Source organism: Pelobates fuscus, chromosome 8 (assembly GCF_036172605.1).
Source record: "Pelobates fuscus isolate aPelFus1 chromosome 8, aPelFus1.pri, whole genome shotgun sequence".
Classification (NCBI taxonomy): domain Eukaryota; kingdom Metazoa; phylum Chordata; class Amphibia; order Anura; family Pelobatidae; genus Pelobates; species Pelobates fuscus.
Genome location: NC_086324.1, coordinates 142,882,680 through 142,904,084, shown reverse-complemented (window position 1 = coordinate 142,904,084; position 21,405 = coordinate 142,882,680). Strand labels below are relative to the sequence as shown.

The 21,405-nt window shown below is 37.2% G+C and overlaps 1 protein-coding gene across 3 annotated transcripts in view; it reads right to left on the bottom strand.

The window, feature by feature from the left end:
• TRRAP (transformation/transcription domain associated protein) overlaps positions 1 to 21,405 on the bottom strand; it is a 109,765-nt gene that overhangs the window by 7,734 nt on the left and 80,626 nt on the right. For all 3 annotated transcript variants that reach the window (XM_063430377.1, XM_063430379.1, XM_063430378.1), the window contains 8 exons: positions 19,935 to 20,035; positions 15,457 to 15,658; positions 13,847 to 14,011; positions 9,661 to 9,751; positions 8,678 to 8,877; positions 7,021 to 7,282; positions 3,523 to 3,748; positions 176 to 393 (listed from right to left, as the gene is read on the bottom strand). In XM_063430377.1, the coding sequence (XP_063286447.1) occupies positions 176 to 393; positions 3,523 to 3,748; positions 7,021 to 7,282; positions 8,678 to 8,877; positions 9,661 to 9,751; positions 13,847 to 14,011; positions 15,457 to 15,658; positions 19,935 to 20,035 (1,465 nt within the window). The remainder of the gene's footprint in view (positions 1 to 175; positions 394 to 3,522; positions 3,749 to 7,020; positions 7,283 to 8,677; positions 8,878 to 9,660; positions 9,752 to 13,846; positions 14,012 to 15,456; positions 15,659 to 19,934; positions 20,036 to 21,405) is intronic.

Sequence of the window (21,405 nt, the reverse complement as noted above, 5' to 3'; positions counted from 1 at the left end):
AGTCTTGTAATACAATAATAATCTGTAAAGCAGGGGTGATAACCTGCATCTCCCAAGAGGTTTTTGATCTACAAATTCCATCATTTTAGAGTTATAATTCTGAAATCTCACATCAATACAATTAATAAATGTGACTTTAATGAAAAACTAGAAATCGCCAAAAGCAGTCGTGTACCTGTGAAGAAAAGGTGGCGTTTTGTAGTTTCTTTTCTTTTCTCTAAACAGGGATTTAAAAGGCGGAGTAGCTGTAGGACCCGTTCCTCTCTTCTGGACTCTGTCAAGCAGGCATCGTTCATGACCAGATATGGATAAATCTTCCCATTGTGGCCACGGATGTAAAGTCTTCGTGCCGCTGTATTATGTTTCTGGACAATCTCAACTCGAGGCATAAATCTATTAAGAGATAACAATGATTGGAAGAGTTATATTTATCTGCAAATTTGAGCATATGATTTATTAAAAAATAAATAAATGAATGAATTATATAAAAAAAACAAAAAAAAAAACACAAAACTCCTCCCCCTCCCCCTCCAAAAACAAAACAAAATACTGACCATTACCACACCCCCTAGCCGCCAAAATCTCACTTGATTGAATGCAGATTCTGATTGCCCATTTTATGTTGCAGGACCTGTCATTTCATGAACCCAGTTACAACCTTTTTGAACGGAACAGGAGAATAGTATATGAAGTAAAACTGCAGGAACATCACCTCCTGCTCAAGGCCAGCAACATAGTAATTCCTCATATCATATGTTTATAATATCACCTGGCCCACCGCCATGGCTCACGTTAAGTAAAGCATTACTGGGTAACATGAATTACTTCAGAAAAAAAATGAGGAAAAAAATTCCCTTTAATCACTGTGCTGTCCATCGTTCTAAAAGAGTTTATTGTTGGTCGTTCTGTACTGTATTTTGACTTTGTGAACTCTTTGGATATAGGATTACAGATGAAAACACAATATTCGACTTGCTGTTATAATATAGAAGTGGATTTGCAGGTTTTGTGCAAACACAACGTTTAATTACAAATGGATTTGGAATATGAATCGGATCAGTTTCTCAGCATTTTTCATAAGTAGCAGTTTCTGCGCATTATTTAAAATGAGTATCCAAGTTCTCAATAGCAGCACACAGACTGGATATAATTAGTACCCACAGATGGCCATTTTGATGCCATACAAATGGCCAGAGGTTCAAAAATGATGAAATGTTGCAAAAGGATATAATACCGCATAGTTATGTTTGTTCTGCTCCATCCCTTCTGGCAGCCATAGTTACCATGGAGACGCACACTAGGTGTAAGATATGTCTGGGCACCCAGGCCCATTTTAGGCAGTAAAACGAGACCTAACAGTCTCTATTTTTAATGGAGTTCAGATTAAAGAAGGGGTTCTAAAGCCTCATAGTTGATTAAACGCATACGAAATCGTATATTCTTCCTGATGTATGTAATGGAATGCTAAACTTATTTTCTCTTGCGAAATGAATCAATAAATAAGCCAGGCTGGCATTAATTATTAATCATTAACCCCTTGCTGATTGAGAATTGGTTAAACCCAAGTTAATTTGGCAACAAACTTCTTGTTCACCCTTTTGATACTGGAAGGGTCAAACGTCTACAAAGACAGAGATAGAATGAAAATCAGAAATAGGCAGCTCACAATCTCAGCTGTTGGAATTACCCCAACAAGCAGGTTTACTGGCATTTACTAAACAAGGGTATATAGGCAGGTTTTCAAGAAGGAGCCCAAAAATCTTGATCGAATGGTTACAGAATAGAGTGCACGTAGTAGGAAGATCTGTGTGCGTTCGTGTTGTTTAACAGTTTGAAAAAGTCGACAAGACACAAGAAAGAAAAAAAAAAACTAATATTTAAAAAAAAAAAAAAGTTTTCCATCTGTGCAAAGGTGATAGAGGTGGGATGGCTGGCAGCTCTGCCAAGCTGCAAATCTATTCTCAGTGGTAATCAGAAATGTAAAATGAAATCCGCATCGGGCTGCTGAGAGGCTGGTACAGCTGCAGAATAATCTTCCTCGTGGTGTCTAGTCAGACTTTTTAGCTTTTTGCCAAGCGATGCAGACAGCGCATTGCCCTGCTAGAGTGAGAAACATTTTGCAACACACAAATGGAAATGTTTAAAAAGCACCTAGCCAAAAAAAAACGGCGTTTTACAGTTTTACTGATGAAAAAAATAAATTAAACCCACTAAAAACTGCTATGGAATATAATTATGGTTCTCTTTCCAGGAGTCAATTTTAATTGACTTAAAAAGGGATTCTCCAAATTGCTGAAGCACTTGAGCTTTCTAAAGTGTGTTATGTGTGAAGAGTGGGTCTTCTTTTTTCATTTTGCAAAAAGTGCAGGTTTACACTGTGGTATTAGAAATAAACGTTTGTATTCCTGACAATATCATGCTCCTTTAAAGTGGGTATCATTAAAATGTAAGGCTGCTTATTATTTGTAATAAGTTCTCACATTTGCACATTAATGGATACTCTAAGCATCACAACTGCTACAGTGAGCTGCAGTGGTTATGGTGCAAGGAGTCCCCGGCATGCTAAGCTGTCAAACATTTAGGACTAGTCTGACACTTACATGGCTCTGTTGAGCACCTGTGGTCCTTCCAGTTTGCATTGACATGCTAAAGAAAAAGAAGACCCTCTGACATTAATATGCCAGCTTTTGGACATTATTCATTGGTTCACGGCCATCAATTTACATTGTAAACCTATGACAAATGTCAAAAAGCAATAATTCCGGCTTTAGCTTAGCTGACCAGAAGGACAACGGGCAGCAGAATGAGCAGCAACAGTTCATAAACAGTTTGAATCAGAAATAGGACATCGTTTTGTATGGTGCTTGGAGTATCCCTTTAAGATTATTATTTTTTAATTTCTTTTTATTTTAACATTGGCATAGTCTGTGTTGCATCGAGTTTTACAATTACATACATACAAAAAAAAAGTGAATGTGAATCCATCAAAGATATAGAACATTAGATTACGAAATTACCCATACGATCAACAGACCGCATGTCCAGTGTAGATTGCCTCTACATTATCGCCAAGATCCATATTTATTTCCTTAAAGCATCAGTTCCTAAGGGAAGAAAGCAAGGTACACCCACGAGACTACTTCAATATACAAGTCTCCTTGACATTTTAAGGTGATAAAGCCCTATCCTTAAAAACTTGCATTGCCATTTGCTCTTGGCAGTGAACTTGAGTAAAGTCATTAGTTGATAATGAGACATTCTTTGAATTTCTTCATGTTACTATCTGGAAAAGTCCGTGCCCTAGAACTGTCAGCGCGAAGATAAAAAATGGAAGCTCCTTTCTAGAACAATCAAGTAGAAAGCCAACGCTATAATGATACCCAAATGGCAATCTTAATAAACAATTCATCATGGTACGTGACAACGGAGAGGTCACCAAGCAGAGAAAAATACAAAAATAAAAACATATAAAAATATTTCACTTTTGCCTTTTGTTTTAACTTTTTACAACAGTGGTTTTACCTTGCAATTTTGATGTAATAATGTGTAGGTTTTGGCATAAGAAACTCTCCTGGGATCTCGACCTCTGCTGTCTGTGCCGAGAAGTTGCTCAGGAAGCGACATTTCTCTTCAATGAGGAAGAATTTAGGCAACTGTTTGGTTTTGGCCTCCAGTATCTTAATCCACTTCTTCAGTTTAGAAATCAGATTGTGGAGTTTCATGGAGCCTGGCACACTGAAATCAAAATCTAAAACAGGAAAAACAAGATCTCACTACAATTCCCAAGTCACAAAATACATTACAATGCCATGAGTTTGCTAACAAATGCATTTTTGTTTCTTATTATTCAATGCTTATTAAACATGGCCGCTAGTGACATGAAGACGCCTGAGCAAAAAGAATGAGAAAATAAAAAATAAAAAAATACAAACATCTGCTAAGCTAAGCCCAAGAGAATAAAGTCTCTTTCACATATCACATAAAGAGATGTTCATTTTCCCAGGAGCAATGGCAAAAATAGGTAACCTCAATTTACAAATAGAAAAAAAAAAAAAATTAAAAAAAAAAAAAAAAAAAACACATGTAAATTAATATAAGGTAAGGTAAACAAAACTACCTTAAATAAATAAAAATACAAAAAAATAAAAGACTGGTTTAATGTGTGGGTTTTTTTTTTTTTTACATTGTGATTTGAAGTTTTAAAGATGATGGAATGTTTTGAAGTCAAAACAAAAACAATAGTATAAATAGAATCCGAAGAAGGGGGGGGGGGGGGGACCACAAACTGGTATACTTAAGGTTTCGTTAGAAATACTTGCACAGGTTTTGTTTTGTTTTTTAATTGTGACTGGATTTGTCTGTAATACAGATCCATAACTCAGAAGCAGAGAGAGAGAAAGAGAAATATAAAAAAAGAGACGAATTCAAAGCATTAAGTACAATTGAATTTCCGATAGTGTGCAAACAATCACTGGGACTAGAAGAGACTGCAGTGATGCCTTTTAGCCCAGTGGCCCTCATCCATTAAATTTAATCACATGGTTCAGAACTTCCATTATCTACTGTCATGCAACTGTTGTGCCTCACAGACTAAATCATGAAATACTTAATGGGCGCGAGATATGTAGGTCATATTTAAAGCTGGAAACTACTTTAAAATGAATCCCATCAGCCAATTTCCCAATCACGGCAGCTGAAATGCTTGAGAAGCCACTATGCCACTAACCGCACTGGAAGCTGATGAAGAGCTTGGGTGTCGACCTTGACTGCCTAAGATAATTTGTTGCATAAGTAAAGCCGTGAGCTGTATCCTGCAAAGAGAGGGATATCCCACCTTGTCTCCGCTCGGCAGATAATTAGACACCAAGTGGTATGTGCACGGACTACTTAAGGGTAGCAACAGACAGCCGTCTGATTATTTATGGACTACAACTCCCAGAACCTGCCTTAGCACAGGTTAAGAGGTTACTTAGATTTTCTCTTCATGGCCAGATTGTATGTTATGGTACATGTTCAGAAAGCTGCATCAAAGTAACTAAATGTACAGTATACAGGTTAACCCCTTCACAACAGAGTTCCTTTCATATAAAATAAAATACATTGGGATGAATAACTAGCACATAATTGTAAGGTTAAAATAGCGGTTTCACGTGTAGATTGCCGTTTATGGATTTCTCAAAACGTTTACATTTTTCAGATATTTGTTCATTCTTTACAGCAATATTGGAGGAGAGATAAAGGGTTTGAGAACACACAGGATCCTTCATCTTGCAATAATCAGCTTTCCAATGTACTGGCGTGAATGCAGCAATGCCTTTTGTACTGAATGTAGTAGGAGCGACAAACGTGGGTATTTCCAGGGTATTTTCCAACAAAATGCCACAACAATGTAAAGAAAACCTCTGAAATAAAGTCTTCAGCAAGGGAAAGCAAGTCTATCAAGAAGGTTCCCCAACGCTCGTTCTTCATTTTGAGGCCAACATGAAATGTTGACTATTTAAAACTGCCCGAAGACACATTTAGGTTTGTGAAGCAGTTAGCTTTACGGTACTACCAAACAAGAGAGATATTTGTGGACCGGATTGAAGGACTTTAGTTAGTCCTAGGACACCTACCGGACTTGGCTAAGTGGGCTTACCAGCTGTTCTTTCGTCTGCACCCCCCACTTAGACCACCAAGTGGTTACCTGGCCCTTAAGAGACTTAACTAGACTTTAAAAATTGAGACTTGGTCCTTTAGGTAGTTGAACAAAGTCAATACCTCTCCCAGCTCCCAAATAGTGAGACTTCTCTTCTGCCAGTATGTTAATCTGAGGTTTTCTGCTTTTTTTAATCTTTATTAATACAAATTCATCCACGTCTAGATGGCAACAACCAGCTTGGAAGCTCTGGGCTACGCTGCTTCAGTGCTGTCAACTCATCACTGGTTGGACGGATAATTTAAAAAGTGAAGCTCTGCATTTAATGGCCGATAGGCTTTGGCCAGGAGAGTCCCAGTTTTGTCAAAGTATTCAAACACTGTTTGATAAGAGAGGAGATAGTAGTGCCATTGCAAGCTGTTGTAGTTATAGTCCTTAGAGTATCACTTTAACCCCTTAAGGACCAAACTTCTGGAATAAAAGGGAATCATGACATGTTACACATGTCATGTGTCCTTAAGGGGTTAAATAAAGTAGAAAATACAGCAGAAGAAAAAAAAATATGTAATTTTTTTTTTTTCCCTTAAAATACACTGCAATCGTGTGGAAGATAGTACTAAATTATGCATGTGGGCATCTTGAGGGGAGATATTTAATTATACATGGGGACATCTTGAAGATGCCAGACTAGCCTCAGAAAACAGCATATCGAAGATTTAAACTATGTGCACTGCCCTAAAACAAAAAGGAAACAAAAAACCAAAACACAACCTACAAAAACTCAGTCTGGACCAACAAATCCTACAATGTCTTAAACTATTATTCAGAAAATATGAAACAGAAAAAGTAGTGGTAAATTCAGCAGTCTGGTGTCAGAACATGCGTTTTGTGTTATGCAGCCTGTTCTGTCTCAGTAAAGAATGGTAGACCGCTTTACTTTCCAAATTGAAGAAAACGCAGTACAGTTCATAAGTATTTGTAAATCGAAATGTGGTGTCGTCTTGTTTTTTTTAAAGGAGGCCTTCATATGTTTGTGGTTTGGGATTTGAATACATTCATATTAAAATAAACCCAATTTTAACTTTATACTGTAAGACCATATTCATTAAAAATGGATTTGAAATAAGATTAATTTAAAAGTGAAGAAAAATACTGTGTGCTCCAAAGGAAGGGTAGGTTCCCAAGAAGATCTCTTAGTAACAAGTACACAAGTCTGGGCACACCGATGGTTTCTTTAAGCAGTCATATTTGGGGTACAGAAAAAAGACAACGTTTTGGCACCACTCTGGGCCTTTGTCAAGACTCAAACTCAGAATAAAAAGTTATGTTGTTATTTTATTTCAATGTGTCCCGGAACAGGTGAATGCTAAATTTGGACATACCTGTTGTAAATTGGCTTTTTAGCTTCTGAAACACTGGGTCTGCAGCGGTTGCCTGGGCCCTTCTGGCGAGCGACTCTGAGGCTGCGCTGGAGAACATGGTGGAGACATTAGAAACATTCTCCAGACCCACACCAAAGGTGCTGACTAGCTTTTTCACAAAGTTCAGGGTGTGAGGGGTGATTTTTGCATCAGAGACCGCTCCGCTCTTCTCAAAGGCCACCGAATAACATTTTGCCAGCCCCTGCTGCAGCTGTCTGAGGACCTAAAGAGAAAATGATCTATTAGAAGACTGCTTTCTAACCCAAACGATCATAATTTGATATCTCAGCCAATCCCTGGACTCTCATTAAGGCTTACAGGAAAATAACAGCACATGCACATCAATGATCTCTGAAACAAATGCTTAAACAGCGTTTCTCTCTTAGGAACGAACTGTAAGCGCTTGCAGACAACATACATCTTGGATGTAAAGAAATACTGTGCTTGGTGTTTTGAAAGTTCTCTTGAATAAACACTCTACATCCTCTCTCAGACATCTCCGTACCACTAAACAGAACTTTTTAAAACTATGCAAGGTTTGGCCATTTTTCTGTAATGCGTTTATGATTAATAACAAACATTGAATAAAATATTTCTAGCTAATAAGAACGTCCTGTGGACCTATGAGTATACAGTGCCAATATGCAGTTGGCATTAATTTATTCTTTGAATAAATGTTATGCTGTAAGCTAATCAGCTCAAGAAAAAAAATACATAAATTGCTTTGGTTTGTTTTTAATTTTGTTTTTATTAGTCAGTGATAATTTTAAAATGGTGTCCAAGATGCATCAGTATTCTTTTTGGTACTTAAACGGTGTATATAATGCAGTATGAATGGTTCTTTTGAAATAAAGCTAAAATATTGAAATTGACACTCTATTTCCACTCTCGCCTATATTCACATTTTCTGCTCTTTCTTGAAAAAAATGTTTTCTCTCTCTTAAAGTTGGAACCATCACTTCTCAACACTGCAAAATCACCTGTAAGTGAGTATTAACCTTTTTCTCTTTGCTTTCTTTTGAAATGTATATTAAAGATGTTGCAAGTGACACCAGACTTCATTTCATGCCTGGCACATGCAAGGCACACAATGCAAATGAGAAGATGGAAAGAAACAGCATTTCAGTTTCTCTTCTTCCACTATGTTCAGTAAAACAATGACCGACAGGAGACCAAAATGGAGGCCTCCACTTCCAGAATAGATGTGTGGATTTCTGAATTTAAATTTTAGTTTTCAGACTTCACATAAAACATATTTGATAAACATTAGGCTATCAGTATCCATCACTTAAAAAATTCTGAGATTTGGCAGTTCATCTTTAAGGATTTTGCTAACCTCTCTCCTATGCTTCTGGATATGCACCAGAACTATATGCAAATTAGTTTTATTGCAAAGGAAAACAACAAAAAAACATTGATGCTACAATAAACAGGAGAGAATGCTAATCAAATCCAATTAAAATGGCAAAATGTTGGCTCCATTGAGCTTTTGTCAATCCTTGGCATGTTTGATCTGTAGAAAATATTTTAAACTGATGTATGTAAAGAAATTTTAAGGTAGGTAACTGAGCTGATCTAAGTTTTAGAAAAACGGGTAAACTACCAAAAATTCACTTACCTCTTCGTGCCAGTTTTCCCGGAACCAAACCATCTGGTCTACAATGCCCTCCAAAGAGGACAAGAGAGTGGGGTGAAGTTCCCTCTGCATGTGCATTATCCGGCTGCATCTCCACATAGGTGCTGTGGCTCTTATTGGCCCTGGGTCCGAGGCAGAATGGGACTGAGTTCCTACTGAGCTTGGTTGATGCTGGCCTGAATCTATAAAAAAATTTAACAAGATAAACCTATACTGCATTGTGGCTTTGTTAGATTAGAAAGCATTGGTACACACTCTGTAGACGGAAGCAGAAACAGAAGGTACCAGAACAATGCAAATAAAGTACATAAAAAATGTGTTTTATATATTTACCACCTATTGAGCTCATCCCTAACTTTTTTTGCTGTTTATATTGTAAGTTAGTTTAAAACATTTGCCAAGTTCGTAAAACGTGAAGGCAACCACAATAGCAGCAGCTTCAGATTTTAGCCATCGCTGATCTAATATGATAAATCTGAATTAGAATACAGCAGGCTCACAGGGAGCAGCAGATAACAAAGAAAGCACTATATGGACTGAAACGTTGACGGGTTAGGTAAACCGTTTACTAACTAACTCAAATAAAGCAGCTGAAAATTACTTGCAAGTCATGTGGGGGATTCTGCTTTTTTGTTTTCTCATCATAAATATTAAATAATAAATATTCTACAGGAGCATTGTGACAAGGAATTTGTGGCATATCCATCTGTAAGGCGTTTACATCTAAACATTTTCTGATAAAATGGCATCAAGATGGGTAGGATTCTAAAAGAAAAACTAAAATGAAAAAGCACAATCCCTCCATGTATCGTACCATGGAAACGGTCAGAAAGAAACATTTTCCTTTAACATTTACATTTTTCTAGTCTATGTCAGCACACAAAATAAGCCATGAAATTGCTTCTTTTTGAGAAGCAATCAAGGTGTAAAATCAAAGATTTGCCTTTCGGAAGCCTGAATCTCACCACTTTTGTAACGCTCCCTCTGCTCGATCTTCAGTGTTAAGTAGAGAGTCCTGATGGGGAAATAGACAGCTTGCGGATATACTCGTCCAACCTGATCGAAAATAAGAAATACCAGAAGTTATTATGAAGCCTTGGGGAAAGAAAGACAAAAAAAATCCGGGAGTATTTTCTGTATTCTGAGCCATGAAATTGCATGCTAAAACTATGAAAATAATCAACAGATTGCGGTTTATAAGCCACAAAAGTTCACATATTGCTCTATACATAATTAACTAACATCTATATTAGAGCTAATGAAAAAAACACTTTAGATCTCAAGATCAAACTTGTGGCAACATATTACTAAGAAAGTGCAAACAAACAAACGCCTTCCACATTCCACAAGCAGGAAATAGTGCAAAAGGGAACAAACACATAAAAACTTTCAAATATACAAAAATATACAAACACACACACACACACACAACACAATGTCTTTTGCATAGGGAATCTTAAAAGGACACTAGTCATTAAAACAACTTTACATTTAGCTTAATGAAGCAGTTTTGGTGTAAAGATCATGGTCCTGCAGTCTCACTGCTCAATTCGCAACATTGAGGAGTTAAATCACTTTGTTTATCTAGCCCTAGGAACACCTACAGGCATGTAAGTTACTCAGCCTTCCTAAACATTTCCTGTAAACAGTCATCTAATGTTTACACTTCCTTTATTACAAAGGAATAAAGGAAGCTCTGTTGATAGCTTGCTAGACTTTGCAGGAGCATCCTCCTGTATGTGATTAAAGTTCAATCTACAGAGCATGAGATAAACACTATTAAAGTAGCATCTGATTGAAAATTAAATAAATTTTGTTTTTATGCAGGCTGTGTCAATCACAGCCAGGGGAGGTGTGGCTAGATGGATGGACAGAAACAAAAGTGATGTAACTCCTAAATGGCAAAGAATCGAGCACTGAGACTTCAGAGGGGTGACCTATACACAAAAACTTCTTTAAGCTGAAGTTGTTTTGGTGACTTGAGTGTCCCTTTAAGTTGCTTTAAAAGCCAGTCCTTGTCTTGGTTTAATTTACTACAATCTGGCTTCACATTTTCTCTCCACATTTAAAACTGGAATTTGTGTAGCGCCAGTATATTCCAAAGCATTTTACATGTACAAAAAACAAACCAAAAAAAACAAACACACAACTTGAACAAACTGGATGTTTGAGAGTATTTGAATCCATAACATAATACTGAAAAGTACAAACATTAACAATAATTGAGCTAGAACATTATATTGGGAGTAAAAATAAATTAAATAAAAAAAATAGAAAATGAAACCAATTCAGCAAATTTCCAAGAAAATGCATATTCTAATAAAAGCCTTTTCTCAATGTGCCTTTATTAAGCTAAGCAACAAAAAGGAAATAAAGGCTAATGGTGTCAAAAATATGCCAAGCCACAATAGTTTCTTTGCATAGAGAATCTATGTTAATTTTACAGGCCTGCAGTCTGAAAAGCAAATGCTACATTTAAGGGTTCGGAAGAAGAGCTGACGTGGCAGGTTTTCGAGCACTTTGTACTAAGGGTCGATTAAAGAGCATCCCTTCGATCATCTTTCAGGATAAAACCGAAAGGCAGCATAATTTGATAAGCACTGCAAGATAGCTTCCACGTACAGAGCAACAGGGGCGGGGGAGAAAGCCGGCATAATGACACCAGCTATTCTATAAACGAGGCCACAATTCCCACTATACCCAGTGGTGCATGCTGGCAGTGCCCATTAGAGAGTAACCTTACTTTGCATAATTGAACCACCGAGAGCAAAAATATCCTTAGTGTAAAAAGAAACCACTTTACTATACACTGCTCTTTGGCTTACTTCGAAACGATAAGCAGATCTTGATAAACACATTTTTTTTTTCTCTTTCTAAAAAGATACATTTCACAGTCCATTACATTTAGGGAGCTGTCGCTTAAAGAGCATTTCATTAGCAGTTTAATTAAAGACGCAGGATTCAAGTAAACCGGTAAAGTCGTGTTTTGGGAATTTAGCAGGGGAGCGGTTAATGGGGTGAAATGACAAAAGAAGATCATGTGATGGATTGCTAGGTTATGGAAGATGTCATCTTAAAATATTCACGGATCACGTTATTGGTGAGGCAGCATTCTGGAATGTAATCTATAGCAGGAATAAGTCTCCCATGGCAACAAAGTACATACTGTGGTATAGTCAATGGATTGCGAAGAATCAGACCCATAAATAAAGTGTGCGACAATCAGACCCACTTGGTGGGTTTTGGAGTGCTTCCGTTACCCGTGTAATTATCTCAAACAAGTAACAGGTGGAAGTGAAGCCATCTCAAAGACAGTCGCTCACTTTTCAACAAGAAGTGCACGATAACTTGCATGAAATTTACCAAAGCCCAAATCCCAAAAATGTTTGCAGTTGCAACATTTCTCCTGGCAGATGAGACATTTGGAAATGTACAATATTGCAACTCTTCATTCACTTGATAGCATTCTTTGAGTACTGATAACAACAACAACAAAGTATTTGACCAGTAAAGGTACATTCAGATTACTCTGGTTTTCAAGTACGTCCTGGGGATGTTACTATTGCCCAGCATTCAGGGGGATGTTACCCAATTTATTGGTACTCATTTTATCTACCTCGGAAGGATGAAAGGCTGCGTCAACCCTTTTTTGGAACCTGCGACCCTCCACAAATTGAGCAGATTTTACTTTACGGATGATATATTAGCCCACTGAGCTATCACGCCAGCCTTACGACTTCTGATAACTCAAGTATATCACTTGCAATGAGAAATGACCCATCAGGTGTGCATGCAAGGTACAGGATTGGCGGGGATGTTACAGCCATGTCTTATTAGAAGGAGTTAGGGGAATCAGAGACTGGGACTGGCTGCAAATCTGTAGGAAAATATTAAGCCATATATGTTTCTATTTGCTCTTTAACATCCACCCTGTATTAGATCTGAATTTTAAACAGTATTTCACTTGGAAACTATACTTAAACAACACTTTCCAAGCCATGTGCTTAATAAACAAAATACATAAAACTAATGCATTACTAAAAAAAAAGTGCTGTTAAATTGATTGCCATGATGCTGTACAACATGTTTTATTCCATTGGCTTGTACCCGCTACCGTGGCGTTACAAGCATGTATGTTAAATCTAAGCACTGCAAAAATAAAGAATATAAAAAAAAAAAAAAAAAAAAAAAACTAATGCATTACTGCAGGGCTGAAATTGCACTGACCCAATACTGCACTTAGTATTAAAGATTATTATACTGATGTGCAAAGACCATGGCAAAGAAAAAAGAAAAAAACAGTCAATTCCTCTAGGTAACTGAAGAAAATAATTCTACAGATTATTTTATATTTTTAATTTAATGGAAAAATGTAAACACCTACACAAACTCTCTAAACGCACACACACAATGTTACTTTACTGTCACCTGGATAATTCTATTGCTATCTTTATTATACAACACAATTCACAGACCAATTACCGTAAAAGTCGAGATGAGGCAAACATGCGATCATCTATTTGCCTTTATCAAGCACTTATGTGTGATAATAAGATACAACTCACAAGTTAAATACATCTATTTACAGCAAGCTTGAGAGAAGTAGAAATAAAATATGGATAAATAAGACTCTTCTCCCCACTCCCCCATTCTTTCAAATTGCTAGAAATGCCTTTTGGCGATGCATTGTTAGAAAAAAAGATTAGTGAAAGCCAGAGACACAACAGAAGATAAGATTGTCAGCAAAGTAAATGGTCGTTAGGATCAACTCAACCACTGGCATTTCAGCTTCACAATCATTCACGTTCCCCGAATGTTATTCATAAAACAAATTATGTCTAACCCAACTTAAGTAAAAGGTTATACAGCAATATAGAGTCTATATATAGATATATGTGGATATAGATGACAGATATACGACAGTATTTAAAAGGTTCTTTGAGGCTGGAAAGTCTTTGAAACACAAAGTCTATGGAGAAAGTACAGCTGCATTGATTGTTACCAAAGGCTGACAAGAGGAGGGAGGCCGGAGAGGTACGACCTAACCATCTGTGTGCTTTAAACGTCACGTGCCTCTACAGCATTAACACAGAGGAATGTCTGCACACAGGTCTCTCCATATACTGGTTTGAAAGGCTTGAGTGAACTTACTTGACTGATGAGGTTCAGAAGGAGCTTGCCTTCAGAGCCAACCAGACATGTTAGTAGCTGCGGGATCCATGCTAGCCATTGGATGGGTGGCACTCCAATGCAATATTTGTCAACTGCATCTGCCAGCGTATTCTTATCGTCGTCAAAACTCAGAAGCCACAGGACCTGAAATTATGAGATTTAAACATACAATGAAATATACGACATACGTATTAATGACAAAAAAACAGAAAAGACATCGAAAAATTTTTCTTTTTCTAGGAATGCAGATGACATATTTACCAACTTAATTTTACTTCATTTTGCACATCTAAACTTCGATGAATCAAAGCGACTAATATTTTAGGAGATTAAAAAGAAGTACAAAGTAAAAACGAAGGACTATTTTCTCTGCAAACACAGATCTGGGAAGAAAGCTTGTGCAGACATTGGAGAAAGATTGAGGTTTTTTTTTAATCAAAAAAAAAAGATGAAAAAGAATGATCAGTTTTGAGGCCAAGTAAGTTGTAATACAATGGGAGGATTCAAGAATGAATCAGATCGTTTGGAACACTGTCCTGAAACAGCTATATAAAAATGAACCGTAACATTGAAGGGAAATGTGATAAAAGTCCATAACGTAGTCACAACCTAAAACTGAACGTATCTGAAGACAAGTCAGTTCAACCTTAATGGACAGTCTGCATCAATGAAGTCCACATGTCTGTAGACTGTATCACTAGAACTATAGAAATGTTGGCATAATTTTAAGTTTTACTAAAGGCTATAATTACACAGAGAACAAACGTGTTAGGCAGACAATGTAATAGAGCAGCAGGAAATGCTAGCAGAATGCTTGGTTGTATAGGGAGAGGTATTAGCAGTAGAATGAGGGAAGTGCTCATGCCATTGTACAGAACACTGGTGAGACCTCACTTGGAGTATTGTACGCAGTACTGGAGACCGTATCTCCAGAAGGATATTGATACTTTAGAGAGAGTTCAGAAAAGGGCTACTAAACTGGTTCATGGATTGCAGGATAAAACTTACCAGGAAAGGTTAAAGGAACTTAACATGTATAGCTTGGAGGAAAGACAAGACAGGGGGGGTATGATAGAAACATTTAAATACATAAAGGGAATCAACACAGTAAAGGAGACCATATTTAAAAGAAGAAAAACTACCACAACAAGAGGACATAGTCCTAGAGGGGCAAAGGTTTAAAAAATAATATCAGGAAGTATTACTTTACTGAGAGGGTAGTGGATGCATGGAATAGCCTTCCAGCTGAAGTGGTAGAGATTAACACAGTAAAGGAGTTTAAGCATGCTTGGGATAGGCATAAGGCTATCCTAACTATAAGATAAGGCCAGGGACTAATGAAAGTATTTAGAAAATTGGGCAGACTAGATGGGCCGACTGGTTCTTATCTGCCGTCACATTCTATGTGTCGATTACTGACATTTTGCTTTTTCTCAGCACAGGAATTCTATATCAATTAGCATGCTACACCCCTGTTCGCTATGCATTGCGAAATTTGACTCTGCTTCATGAGGTGTTAAAAATATAAAACAAACACGCACAAAAACAGAACACAAAATAAAATACAAAAAAAAAAAATCACCACCTACTTTTGCCAAGTATTTCCTGGACTTGCTCTCATTCTGGTGACGGCAAGCGTGAAGGTAGCAAGTGATGGCCGATACACCCAGATGTAACTGCCGCTCTTTGACAAAGATATTCTCCAGGTAGTCACCCCACATCGCCCAGGCTTTGACAAGCACATCATGCATCTGCACTGCTGCAGAAAAAGCCTTGTTGGCATCTTCAGATCTGGAAGAGAACAGAGTTTAGCTTAATTACAAAAGCAGACAAAAATAAGCACATATCAACATGTATGTAAATGAAGTACTGCTCTTACAAAATACATTTAAAACACGTGTTTCAATGCAATATGAACACTTGTACAAATCAGATTTTTTGCATTGTGAGAAATAGGAGCTGCTTGGAGAAGCAGAAGCAATACAACTAAAATCAAAGCTCTAACTTGGATGTCCGTTACATTTTTCCCCATATCAGAAGACACCTGGATTTAATTTCTTGCACAGTTGCCAACAGACTCGTTTCTGCTGAAACAGTCCCAAATTTTTGGGCTCCAGTCTCGCTCATGTTCTAAAAAATGTGCTCTGCAATATACTTTGCCTTCATTCACACTGGCTGCAAATTCAATTACCAGGCTGATTTTAGCATTATATACTACAATGCTGGCCGTGGTTGGGACAGACTGAAAAGCTGGCATAAAGAGGCATAGCAGAGACGGAATTTGCGTCACTCAAAAACAACTGTGTTGTTCCTCTTGGTCTGGCTACAAACTTGCCACATATGTTAACAGTGGTCAAAACATACACAAATAAGAGTAAATGTATTGAACCCCCCTGTATTCTGTAGGACGCTGAAGATTAAACTGTAAAAACGATTGCCAAGGATTTCACTTGCACATTTAAACATCTCTAGATGTACTTATATACGGTAAACTAACGTCTATGTCTACTGCGGTAAACGGTTATATACATTATATACAAAATAAAGAAAATGCAAAGGGTCCAATCTAAACCTTTTTTATGGACAGAAAGAAAAACAACAAAGACAAATTAATATTAAATAAATTTAAAAAAAATAAACAAAAATTACTTGGAGACATAGAGGCTCATTTAAAGCTCATTACATTGCTGCATTACTAATTAGCTTGCGGCTCCAACATGGGGCCAAAACTATGCTAAAAATCTTTTAATGTTCTCCGCAGTTTGTTTTTCCATGGCTGATTAATTGGGGCCATTACTAAATCATTTATGAATTCAGAATAATCATTTTACCAAATATATACATATGCATATTTGTTCTCTAAATTAAGAATAATTACGAGCTATGCAGCAGTTAAACAAACACTTGGGGGAGATTCACACATACAATCTACTGGAGTTTATTATTTATTTTATTTTTCCTTTCTTAGCAATTTAATTACGCAGGGAGTTTGGTGCAACTTTTGCGGATATATAAAGCCCTATCTCCTTAACATCTACACATCGAAAATGTCAAATCTGTGAAATCGGGGATCAACAAGAGTCGCAAGTCATAATGTAAACTACATCAATTAAGGAGTTACAATGGCAGTCAGGAGTATATCTAACCAAATGGGACACATTTGTACATATAGGTTTTACAAATAAAAGATTATGGAATGAAGGATCGGTAATTTATTTGTACTCGACATTAGTTTGTGATTAAGTTGCTATGCGCTTATTTGTCTGGGAATCGCAATAAGAAAAATATTACAGAATACATCGATAATAAAAAGTACAGTAATTTATCTGTGCACAATGTTTACATGCCACTATTCTATTAACTCTATGTAGGTCCGGCACTGTGGCATTTGAGCCAAACAGAGCAGGTATTGCAAAGTCCCTTTTTCTGATGCTAATGTTTCACAACCAATCATACTGGTGCGGAGTGTATCACATAAATCAGAATTTGTAGTTCAGTAGTTTTCTTTCTACTATAAAAATCTTTGTGATGTAGCATCTTAACCTAATCAACTAAACGAGATGGGGAATCTAGAAAGGCATCAAATATAAGGGTGACCCAGCCTGTGTGGGTGCCTGGAGTGTCCCTTTACATATTTAAAAGAGACAGTAAGCACATCACTTCAGCTCATTAAAGTGGTCGGGGTGCAATGTCCTTGTTCCCCTTGGTCCTGCAATGTACAACATTACAGTTTCTCAAAAACATTGCAATACTAAGACTGCCTCTAGTGGCCGTCTACAAGACATGCTTCCGGGAGTCTACCACTCTAGGTCACCTCACGCTCTGTATGAGGACATCCACCATCAGTAAAACCCCATATTAAAGCATTGATTCAATGCTTTCCTATGAGGAGGGCCTAACACACTTGCAGAGTCGGATGATGTCAGAGGAGGTGGAGCACCGACCGTTTCTGAAAAATGCCAAGATTTACATTTGGCCGAAAACACGCTTGTACTGACACTTTTCCTTACATCCTTTAACTTTCGAAGGATCTCACATATCCATGCTGTGCATGATGGGGTGCTGACCACTGTCCTTGCTTCCCATAGAAAAGCATTTAATTGGACAAAGATCAACAGAATTGGAAGAGGATCGGCTGCAGCGAGGAGACCGTCATAGCGATAGATCTAAGCTTAACAGCCATTATATTTTAATTATTTTTCGTTTTGGAATAAAAACAACAAAGGGGCAAAGTAATCAACTTAAAAGTAAGACATCTAATTAAAAAAATATATATATATTAAAAAAAAGAAAAAAAAAAATCCCCCAGAGTGTACCTTTAATAAAAATAGACAAAAGGGATTTTTCTCATTAAAATGCTGCATTACTAAGAAGCCTGCAGCTCAAAACAAACACGTTTAATGAAATAAAATCTATACAGTCTTAATGCTTGGACGGATAGTTACTACCCTCTATTAAAGACCATAGAATTCTAAAGCACCTAAGAGAACAGCTTCCACCGTGAGTATGTTAAAAATAGCCTGGCAATAACGCTCTTCCTCCTTCATTTATAACAGAAAGACAGTTCTGCAATGAAGCAGCTAACGTAGCGAGGATCCTATGAAAGACACTTTTTTCCCCCCTTTCTCCTTCAACTGCTAAGAATACTTAAGAAAAGCTTGATGCATAAGCTAATAACCTCAACTGACAGAAAGTCTATTAACAGGCTAATTAGCCCTAATATAGCAGAAGCAATTTTGCTCCTTACGTTAGGAATAATTTTGTTACATTTTTTTTTAAAAAGCACACAACACCTTTCACTGTTATACGGTCAGCAACTGAAGATGGTTCTTACCGGGAGTGTAAGCTGATAAATTACTCACTTTATCAACACTTTCCCTTTTAAACCAGATTTGTCACAAAAGCTTCCTTTTCTTTATTTATGAGCAAGCGATCAATCACCCTGAGGTCTCTGCGGACATTGTTCCCAGTACTTCTATCACCTTGTTGGCAGGGAGGGATGTAAACCCTTTGAGGTTCTCTAGAGGACTCACAAAGGTAGACCACCCAAAGGGGCAATAAATAAATCTCCAAACAAAAAATAAAATCGTGCTTTGGGGGGCAGGAGGGGAGATTCGCAATTTTTGTTTTGAAACAAGTTTACTGAAGTATGTTTTAAATCAAAGAATATTTCCTGAGTCCCTGACCTTTGGTTTTCAATGATAGAAGGTGATTAACGACTATGGGTGTTGCATGGAGTCCAGAAAAATTATGGGTAAAGAGAAAAATAAATCATCTCTCATTTCTGTATTTTAGGAGGGGGGGGAAATGTATTACATTAGGTAGGTAGAGGCCAGAAGCATGACAAATAGACATCACTCGAGATACAATCAGCAGGACAGACTGCGCTCATTCGAGACACAATCAACTGGACAGAGTCCAACTGAGAGACATCTCACACAAAAAGCAATGTACAAGTAAGGATGGAGAGAGACAGACACACAAAGCACATCTTACAAAGAGTGTGCTTTAAAAAGGAAGGTTTTGTTATCCCCAAGAAATATTAAGTCTACACAGAAGCAAAGGAAAATCATAATGTTATGGAATTTTATTATTTTGATTTATTTTTTTAAACAGCTCTGTCACTTATTGAATACCTTTCTCTTACCTACCAACTCCCACCACAAAAAAACTTTTTAGGTTTTGGAACCAAACAAATTACCCTGTTTTTCAACGTGCCGATCTCACCCGCTGATTCTTTACAGCACAGCCATCTTAAAGATGGCCGGACCACGAAAATGCTACACTCTGCCCTTCTCAGGGTCCCTGTTTTACAATTTAATAAATGCAACAGAAAAGCTACTTACATGCAGTTCAGAGCTAGGACAGTCTCCCCTAAGCAGCTGCATACTTGATAATCCCAGTCCAGTTTAATGAGAAGCATTGGAGACCTATGCCGCATGCTTTTCAGAGAGAATAATTTAATCTAAACGTTATCTATTAGAAGCACTAACACTGTTCTTCCATGATAACGGGTTTCCTACTAGCCAAACCAGCAGTGGCAGCCAAACAAAACAGAGCAACTCACTTGTTAACTTGTGCCAGAAACATTCCCTTTAGTGCGTAGAACTCTGCAGTCATTTCCTTGGTAAAATATTTCAAGTTGGTGGATTCAATTACCTCTAAACCCTTAAAGAGAAATAAAATGTTGCGTTAGAGAATAATTTGAGGTTATATATTTATATAAAAGATAAAAATAAAACCAACACATGTGTTTTACAAGCAGGATTTAAACATCGATTGGCAGAATCCAAATGTTATACCAAAGACCGAAAAATGTGTAAAAAAGAAATTCTTAAAAAATTGTAAAAAGATGAATTAAACACTTCAATTCCAGATAAAAGCATGGTGCTTTTACACTTGGATTGTTAAATAAAACCATAAACTGCAAAATGCACTGCTCTGCCTCTCTACCATCTATTTACTTGTTTTTTTGCATTAATGAAGAAGGTTTATTGTTACGGTAGCTTGAACCATGTCTGAATGAATATTGAAATCGCAAAATAAGGGGATAAAAGAAATATTCTGGGCAACCTGTCAATTTGCATGTCATTACTCAAAATTTTCCGAAAGAATTTTAAGCCAGGTAAGGGGATCTGTTATGAACACGTAATATAGGCAATTTTTTTTTTATTTTTTTTTTTAGGAGGGCTGTCTATGTTGTTTTAAAAAAAAAAAAAAAAATGCATGTTATTTTAGTTAAATTGCACCAAAATGCATAGATTACACTACAATGTTTATTTTATTTTCTGGTTCTGCCCATTTACACGTTATTCTGCAGCCTAATATGTAAATATATTGGCCATTATTTAGAATAATTTGCATGTAAAGTCAATTCAGAACAGCCTTGCCTTACATTGAAGGGGTTAAAGAAGATTAGCAAAGGTTCCCTTTGCCAGCTTTGAATCCCTAATTTCTCAAGATAAAAGTGTGAATAAAAGGAGGAAGTGCCGAGTAAAAAAAAAACATTAACCCCTTAAGGACACATGACATGTGTGACATGTCACGATTCCCTTTTATTCCAGAAGTTTGGTCCTTAAGGGGTTAAACTCGTAAAGACCCTCCCACCCACACTCCCCAAAAAACAAGAAACACTACAATGATTTTAAAAACACAAAAAAGTATCAAATGATCACTTGCATGAAATAATCTGTCTGTGCATACATCACCGCTATCGCCTGAGAAAGTATATACCGTATTTATCGGCGTATAACACGCACCTCATTTTAAGTAGAAAATTTCCCCCCCTCCCATAGCATTCTCCCCCCCTCATCCCATAGTGCCCCCCCTCCCATAGTATTTTCCACCCCCTCATCTCATAGTGTTCTCCCCCCCTCCCATTGTCCCATTGTCCCATAGTGCACTTTCCCTCCCCATGTCCCATAATTACTTACCTGTCTTGAAGCGTGGGCTGGCTTCACAGCGCGCACCGCGGTACAGGAACTTAAATTTCAGGTTCCGGTTTCCGGCGGGACTGAAAGGAAGTGTGCACACTGAGT